Raw genomic sequence first — 9,127 nt, forward strand, 5'->3', positions numbered from 1 at the left:
GTTGGTCACTGACCTTCAGGTTGCCTCTGTGGGTGCAAAGTGTGGATATCCATGGGGAAGTGCAGTTTGTTCCGAATAATCTCCTGATTCTTGCCAGTAAATTTATTGGCGCTGTTGATGCTCTTGGTGTGCCAGTCGGTCCAGTAGAGGCTGTCCTCAAACACAGTGATGGCAAACGGGTGAGGCAGGCCTAAGAAGGAGAAGACAGAAAAGATGACTAATGAGAACATTCAACAAGGGCAGCAGTTGCTAAAAAAAAAGAAATCCTCTCAAATGTTAAGGACTGCAGTGTTCACTGGTGTTATTATGTTCCATCAGTTGCCAGAGCGACAGAGCCGAGTCCCTTCATGGATTCCGAAATTCTTTTGATTTTCCCAACTCGGTCAGGTCCAGGTGTGCGTCTGCCTGTGTTTTCTGATACTATCTCAACATGAGGGCGACAAATAATGGACCTTCTTCCCTTCAGTGAATCACAAAAGCCATAGAGGAAACTAGTTTTGTCATGGTCACCTTCTCCCGTGTCATCAACACGTACTTCTCGTCCCCTCTGCTCTTGTTCTTTTCCGGGACAGCTGGACGAGCAGCTGCGAGCCGACGGGGCATCGAGCGCTGCGCCGAGCCTTCACAATAATGTCCCCTTTAACCTACATGTGGCACCTCACACACACACACACACACCACTGCGGAATCTGCCCCACTCATCACTGATAGTAGCAAGCATTGCTTCCAGATGGACATAAATGTGCTTGGATCAGAGCGGAAGGGATTACATAACACACTTTTGCGTGTGGGCTTTTTTTTTTTTTTTTTACTACTTTGTACTTGACTGAAGTTTGTAGTGCTCAATGGCTGACGGGATCAATCGGACTACCGTATTTTCCGGACTATAAGTCGCACCCCTGGCCAAACTATGAAAAAAACTGCAATTTATAGTCCAGAAAATACGGTATTAGAGTACAATTTTTAATCTGCCTCATGTAGTGTCAAGTTAGCACAGGATGATAGCACCTGTCAGAGAAATATGAAGTACTTTTTTTACAAAACATCTTTTTTGGTCGCCACAAGGACGCTCCGTTCCGTCGCTCTCTCGTCTACGTCCCTGAGGACAAATTACCCCGCGTAAAAAAGACGACTCACTCATTGTGAAAGAGGCGTCTTTACCGCGCCGAATAACTCCAGGCACATTTGCTCCGAGATCAAGGTGACACCCCCGGACGGAACCCTCATCTTGTCTTTGCCCCCACCCTAGGGGTCCACAGGTGTGTAGGCTGGTAAAAGATTAAACCGCCACACCCGCCCACTGCTCGACTCCAGGAAGTTGGCGCATAGCCAGCTGAAGCATGAAACGCAACTGTACTGGAGGTGACTGGAGGGAGATAGTCATTAAAATTCCTTGGCGCAGAAGCCCGGCCAGTGGAAATGAGCAGACGCACACACACGCACGTCCCATTTGTCCTGCGTGTTGTCTGACCAAACAGAGGTTCTGGAGAACGGACAGGGCCAATTATAGCCTTTTATCCTCCGAGCACACATCATTAAGGAGTGCTCACCCGCACAATGGCGCGGGCACGCAAACACACGCCGACCCCCCCCCCCCCACTTGAACACTCTTGACTGGCGCTGTTTTGTGGTTCAAAACAGTAGAAAAATACTTTCTTTTATAAATATATCATCGCCTGTCAAAGTAGATTTTATTATTCCAAATGGGAACAATATTTGCTCAAAAACGACGCTTGCCTTGGTTGATGACAGCTTTACGATTGCGTCCGTCCAGGTCGGCTCTTTCGATGACATGGTGCTTGGCGTCCACCCAGTACATGCGGTGGCCGGCGTAGTCGATCGTCAGGCCGTTCGGCCAGAACAAGTGAGTGTCGGCGATGACTCGTCGATTGGAGCCGTCCATATTGGCGTACTCGATACGAGGCGTGTTGCCCCAGTCGGTCCAGTAGATCTTACTGAAGAACAAAACAACAGCATTGACATTCGATGGTTCATTTTTTTTTAAGACTTCTGGAACACAATCAGTTAGTTATTTGGGACAAAAATTCAAGTCCAGTCGATGTGGTTGAGTACTTTTAAATGTCTGTAAGACTGCAGAAAAAACGATTACCGTATCAGTCGCTCCGGAGTATAAGTCATATTTGCCATAAAATACATAATAAATAAGAAAAAGACATATATAATAACATGTGAAATGATATAATGTGTTAATAATTTCACACAAAAGTCGCTCCTGTGTATAAGTCGCAACCCCAGCCAAACTACGAAAAAAACTGCGATTTATAGTCCGGAAAAGTGTTCTGCGTTGACATTTTTCAATGGCTTCATCTGGCACGTGTTTTTCCTGCCACTGCGACATTGAGTCGAGTCAGGGAATCTCAGCCAGCACTTCTTGTATGAAATTTTTGCTCCATCCACACTTGCCTGTGGGCACGGTGCAGCGTTGCCAAAGCCTAATCCCCGCTGTGGAATTGGACTACAACTGGGACGCATCCAGAAAGGATGGTGTGCACATTTTGAAAGCATCTGCGGTGAATCATTTAGCATGTGTGTGCGTGCGTGCGTGTTGGAGCGCCTTACCCCTCTATAGGGTGCAGCGCAATGGCCCGGGGCTTCTCCATGTTCTGCCACAGTAACACCTTGCGATGAGTCCCATCCAGGTTGGCCACCTCGATGCGGGATGTGCCGGAGTCTGTCCAGTACAATTTGTTGTGGATCCAATCAATAGCCAGCCCGCCTGTTTGAGAGAAAAGCGATCAATTTCAATATACCGGATATAGAGATGAAATTTTTTAGCGAATAGTTGCCATGACTGCATCAACAGGAACCATTGGAAAATGAGAACCGCGCGGCCCACCTGGGCTCTCCAGGCCCGTCGAGACGACCTCTTCCACATTGGAGCCGTTGAGGTTGGCTTTCATGATGCGGTCCAGCGTCACGTCCGACCAGAAAACCAGCTCTTGGCTGTGATGAAAATCCAGAGCGATGGCATTCTCAAGGTTGTTGAGCAGCAGCGTGTACTCGGAGCGGTGAGGCAGGACTTGACGGATATCGATTCGATTGGCAAACAACAGCACCGGCTCTGGACCTGTTAAAATAAACAACACAAAAATAGGGCGATGAGAATGGAAAACGGAAAAACAGCATTGATGCTCCCTCCCCCACCCCCCCCCGACTTAGTAAGTGGAAAGTTCATTGCATCTGACAGTGACTCAGTATTTGGGTTCTGCAACAGATTGATGGGCTGATGTACCAGCACTCAATTCTCACATCATCTAATCTACTCCAGACCTTCAGAATTTGCAAGCCCCGGCCGGAGCCAGCAAATGGATACAGTTACTGCTGAGGAAAATATGAACAAAGAGGTTTTTGCCCTTGTGGTGAAAGTTAGAGTGCATCTTTACCCAGCGCCTTGCAGCTCCGCTTATCAGGCCGCAGTTCATAGCCTTGAACGCACCAACACTGGAAGCCGCCCTCGACGTTGGTGCAGCCCTGGCTGCAGTAGCCTTCTTCGGCACACTCGTCCACATCTGGAACACGCAAACCGTGGAGGCAAAAAGAAAAAGGGAAGGGGGCGGGATGGAAAGCTGTCACGATAGAACATCTGGAGGGTTCAAAAACCATTCAAGGGTCATGACCTCGTAGCATGATAAAAGAACATGGAAGTCATCAAAGATGGATTTTTATGAGATGTGACTTACAGTGTCTCATTAGACAACTTTAGGCGTCCAAGCGGAATCACACGGGCTTTATCATATTGCATCATACTGATGCTGTATTTTTCAAATTATAATGCGCATTTAAAATTTTCTCAAAATTGGCAGTGCGCTCTACATTATAAATAGTGCTATAAATAATAAAATATATATATTAAAAATGAATAATTATAAATGAAAAATAATAATAAAACAAACTATCATTTTAAATTGAGCTATTTTTATCTCGCTGTTCACCACCTTGTCTCTCGGGTTTCAGGAATGTGTAATGATACACAACATAACTAAACAACTGAGCAGTCATTGCTGTGTCAAAGACATCAATCGTGTCAACACGCACGCACACACACACAAATAAATACCCTGGCAGGATCTTCCGTCATCCATCAGTCGGTATCCGGTGTGACAGGTGCACTGGACCAGTCCTCGGACCATTTGACACTTCTGGGAGCACCCGCCGTTATTCTGGTTACAGTTGCCGTCACTGGAGCGTGGACCTGAATGGTAACATCGAAGAATCGCAAACATTGCGGACTGACTTGCTGTGTATACAAACATCCCGGCAGCCATATTCCGCCTGGAGTATTTGTGTTTTTGAAATCCCCAGTTGGCCAGGATGCTACTTCCTTCTAGCCACGTTAGGTTGGCAAAGTTGAAGCAACTAAAACATGGTCAACTCACGACATTCATGGTGCGGAAGTTCATCCGTCCCGTCTTCACAGTCATTGACCTCGTTGCACACCTTCCTCTGGCCGATACAGCGCCCATTCCCACACTGGAACTGGTCCGGGGCACAAGGTGACGTCTCTGCGGCGACACCAACAGGAACCTCATTTTATTTTGTGTTGACATAACAAAGTTGTCATAAATGTTCCTACTGGGATGACCCATTTTCTTTCTTTGGCTCTTGTACTTTTCCTTCTTAATTTTCAGGAAGCGTATACGGCTGTTAATTATATACAATAAGCCCATCACTGAGTTAATTACTACATAGGATCATCATTAGTGTCTAATGAATTTACATCTATTGAAGTATACACAAAAACGTAGCGGCATATTGAATCAGTATATATCCAATTAAAAGCAGATTAGCTCATGCGCATATGTGATGTACATCGGGGATTGCGTCGTGGATGAGTCATGTTTCCGTACATGATTGTACAAAAATAACACTTCAATGATGTTTTGGCCCCCAAGCAATTGAAAGCTTTGAAATCCCCCTGCAATCTCCAGGAGCAAGTTACAGCCTGCACGAGGAGCGGATCATCAATTACAAATAAAATGAAATGAAAAATAAATATCATATATTTGACATTTAATGAGATCAAAATGATCAACTAAAACGAATTAAAATTCATCAATAACTACGTTATTTGTGCATGTCTCAAGTGTTTCCTGAAACAATTGGTGGGATTATAAACCCACAGAGACACTCAGGCTCAACTCAAAACACTTTTTTGGAGAGTTCCACTGTTGCCATGACTACAACTTAAATTCGTCCTATATTTAGCTTCTGACACGATGATAACAAGCACAGTCTCACCAGCTTTTTCACAACCCTCTTCGTCACTGCGGTCTGAACAGTCGTCTTCGCCGTCGCATCGCCATGACAACCGGACGCAGCGTCCTGTTCCGCACCGGAACTGATCAGCTGTGCACATGGACGTGGCTGCGGAAGAAAAAGGAATTCAACGTGACGGGAACAGGGTATGCAAAAACGCGGCTACTCACTGCAATTCAGCTCATCGGATTGATCGTCACAGTCGAACTCGCCGTCGCACCTCCAGCCCGCGTTGATGCACATCCCGCTGCTGCACATGAATTCGACCGACCTGCATGGCTGGTGGGACGCTGAAAAAATCCACACCAAGTACGTCTTGTTAAAATGAAAGACGAAGATTCAGCAAGAAACGAGAAAATCCTCACAAAGTGACTAAGAGTTGTCTCCATTTATTGCGCAACTCCCTGCCTTCCTTCTCCACATCATATATCACGACTTGCAATTAAAGATGGAAGAGATGCTCCAGCTGGCAGCAGATGAGGGCGGAGGTGGGAAGGCAGATTAAAGCGGAATCAAACGCACGCTTCCTAAATCATGGCCGCCTTTTTCTCTGACATGTTTTCTCCTGACAGCACGCGTCTGTTCCCCTTGAAGAGGGGGCCGCAGATAAAGCTAGCGGCAAAACAAGAGGGTGGAGAAAATGGAGGTGATCAAAACAGCAGGTGGGATACTCCATTGATCCCCTTTGACTTTCAGGACTTTGCAATGTAGCCAGAAGCAGTATCAGCGTTAGCAACAAGCGTGACAAGTGGAAAGACAGAAACTGTTTTCCCCGAACAAAGAAGCCTTCATGTGTCGGGAGATTGTATGGAATGCTATGCGAGGATGTTTTATGCCTCGGAGGAATGCTTCCAGTATGTGTGCTCGACATTCTTTTTTTTTTTTTTTTCCCCCTCGCTGTTGAATGAAATGGTTAAGTGTGGGATTCACATTGTAAAACGAGTAAAGCAGGCAGCGGCATTGAGAAACCTGGAACAGAGAGAAGCGTTTAGGCAGCCACGACCTTGGTGACACTCAAATGATGACGGCAAACCTTGAAGTCGTGCTTATCGCCGTGGAGATAAAAACATCAGACGGAAAACCGATGAGAATGTGTGCGGAAAAGTGAATGAGTGAGGAGGTGGACGAGAGAACAAACGTGCGTGTGTGTGTATTTGTGTGTGTGTGTGTATATATGCCGGAACAGAACAGTCATTATGTTTTTAATAAACGAGTGAAAAAAAGCGATATGAAATGAATAGAGGCCGATTTTTGGCTGAAAAAGAAATAAAAATACTGACTACCTTACCGAGAAATCAGTCAATTTTAAAATACTATAAATAGAGTCGTGACTTTCTTACAGCAATCCGACTCATCCGACCAGTCTCCACAGTCGTCATCTCCGTCACAGTGGTAGATGTCCAGGATGCAGCGGCCATATGCGCACTGGAACTCTTCAACGCTGCAGGTGGCCGCCATCACATCTGAAGCTACTCACACATACGGGAAACAGATGATAGTATTTAGAAAGAGCTTTGGAGTGTCAGGAGCACTTTGAAGTACTGTTAGAAATGAAAGACGATTGAAGATCATAATGCACAAGGTCTTTAGTGTCTGCATTCACTATTCATTCACTAGAACAGGATTTGATTATTATATAATATCGAATATTATTTGTTTTGCACCGAAGGAGGATACATCTATACAGAGACTATTTGAATATTTCTTGGGAATCTCAGCTACATAATTGGATGGTTAAAATTAGTTGGAAAATAAATCAAGTCTAAGTAATAAATTCGTTTTTTTTTTTTTTAAAAAAACGTTATTTTTTATTTCCAATTTCACGGATCACCTGTAATACTGGACCACTAGAGGGCCGCGGCCCACCGATTGACAATCCCTGCCCTCGAACATTCATTTCACCTTGATAGATGGGTTAAGAATTTCAATGGTTGCCAAATTTGAAGTAGGCTAGTGTACGGTAATAGAAAAAAAATGTTTCTTTGAGAAGAACTCGTCACTCTTCGGGGCCCAGCAACTTACGACAATTTGCCTCGTCAGACCCGTCCTTGCAGTCCGTGTCCCCGTCGCAGTACCAGTGTTCAGCAATGCAGCTGCCGTCAGAGCAGCGAAATTCCTTGTCTGAACATTTGCGCATGTCTAGAAAGACCCAAATGGAAAATGTTAGCGCTCTTGAATCATTTGCTTACCAGACACGCTGGTGACCTTCTGTACCCACCGCACTGTTCGTCACTGTTGTCCCCGCAGTCGTTGTCTCCATCGCAGTGCCAGAGGCTGCGGATGCAGTAACCGTTTTGGCATTGAAACTCATCTTCCTCGCATTCTCGAGGAGCTGGAGAACGAGATTGCCAAGTTGCATTATAGCGGACACAAAATGACACAGATTAATAGAAATGATTTATCGGGGTGGGGTTCCGTCGTCTATTAAACATAGTAGTTAAGATTGATTTTAATTTTTTTTACTTTATTTGTTTTAAATTTATTTTTTTTCTACTTTTGATTTTGATTCGGCCTGATATCGATTGAGGTGTTTCTATGAAGCATTTGCTTTTTTGTCATTCCAATTAAAATTCAGCGCTCAATGTAAGTGTCTTGCCATCCCCCCCAAAAAATATCGACGACAAACATATTCAAGTGGAAAACAGAGGCAATTCTACAAAGTCTATCTCGTCAAATTTATAGCCACGTTGATGCAATGTATCACTTGGAGAATTCATTTAAAACAAAAATCAATAAGCGGAATAATATCCCATTTGATTTATATGCAAACCCGGTTGAAATTTACAACTACCCCTGCTAAGGCTCACAGCTTGATTTATGCCTTAATTGGGAACCCTGACTGCAATATAAAAGGAAATGCAATTTCACAAGACAGTTAACCTTGAGACTGGACATAAAAGACGTTCGTCATCCGTGGCCTCTGCCTACATGAGGTCGTTAAGTAAAAAGTCGCAACTTCTGACACCGTGACTTTCACATTGTCTCTATTTTAAACCCTTTTCGCTAAGCCAAACTCCTCCATCTGGCTTTTTAATTAATCACACCCTTATTGATTAAAGCCCCGAATGGATTTTCAAAAACACAGTCTACAGTGGCTGCCGCTGAATCGATAGCAAATCCAAGCTTCGCCAGCCCGGGGGCAGAGTAAACCCGTTAGTCAAGGGGAACCAATGACAAATAGCTCAAGGCAGATGGCGATCTATAATTTATCATTGTTGGCTATGTATCTGTGTGTTTGTGTGATAGAGAAACAGAAAAAGATAAAGCCAGAGCGAGGAACACGGAGATGTCGAGAGAGCAGAGATCTCAGCTTTGTTTGACTTCTTTTAAGCTCCTGCTTCAAAGTGTGAGTCAACCGGGGATGCCAGTGACATGATACAAAGCGGTCCTGGAATGGGTATAGCTCATAGATCTATCATATGCTATGCTATGCCCTGTGGAAGTGGCACAATTCTCAGAATTCGGATTTAGCGGAGTGCGCTCGGAAAATGCCGTCTTGTCTCCATGAAAATGAATGCTCGTAGGAAAAAGTCAATGTATTAAAATTGCAGAGTAAAAGAAAAATCAAAACTAATTTGAATGTTTTTTAATCGATATGTGAAAAAGTAAAAGCCACTCCCCCGATGCTCGTGTTATTTGCTGCCATCGGCGAGGTAAACAAAGGAAGGTCAAAGGTGAACAAGCCCTCAAGACCCTTATCAGTCACCCAGCTGCCAAACGGCAAAGGGCAAAGGGTGCTCACTCATTACCTGGCTTCCTGAACGTGTGCTTGCTTTTATTTCTTTGGTTCCCCCGGAGTTTTCTTTTTTTTAACAAATAGAATCACTGACAAACACACCATGAATAAAAA

General features: G+C 44.6%; 1 protein-coding gene across 3 annotated transcripts in view; it reads right to left on the reverse strand.

Moving 5' to 3' along the window:
- Nucleotides 1-9,127, reverse strand: part of lrp4 (low density lipoprotein receptor-related protein 4) — a 51,354-nt gene that overhangs the window by 10,262 nt on the left and 31,965 nt on the right. For all 3 annotated transcript variants that reach the window (XM_088370135.1, XM_088370134.1, XM_088370136.1), the window contains exons 4-15: nt 7,496-7,609; nt 7,300-7,416; nt 6,618-6,746; nt 5,448-5,567; nt 5,260-5,385; nt 4,398-4,523; nt 4,079-4,213; nt 3,405-3,530; nt 2,858-3,088; nt 2,581-2,737; nt 1,738-1,955; nt 14-190 (exon numbers count right to left, since the gene is read on the reverse strand). In XM_088370135.1, coding sequence (XP_088226261.1) covers nt 14-190; nt 1,738-1,955; nt 2,581-2,737; nt 2,858-3,088; nt 3,405-3,530; nt 4,079-4,213; nt 4,398-4,523; nt 5,260-5,385; nt 5,448-5,567; nt 6,618-6,746; nt 7,300-7,416; nt 7,496-7,609 — 1,776 coding nt within the window. The remainder of the gene's footprint in view (nt 1-13; nt 191-1,737; nt 1,956-2,580; nt 2,738-2,857; nt 3,089-3,404; nt 3,531-4,078; nt 4,214-4,397; nt 4,524-5,259; nt 5,386-5,447; nt 5,568-6,617; nt 6,747-7,299; nt 7,417-7,495; nt 7,610-9,127) is intronic.

This window comes from Syngnathus floridae, chromosome 3 (genome assembly GCF_059516105.1).
Source record: "Syngnathus floridae isolate MCC-2025c chromosome 3, RoL_Sflo_1.0, whole genome shotgun sequence".
In the NCBI taxonomy this organism is placed as follows: Eukaryota; Metazoa; Chordata; class Actinopteri; order Syngnathiformes; family Syngnathidae; genus Syngnathus; species Syngnathus floridae.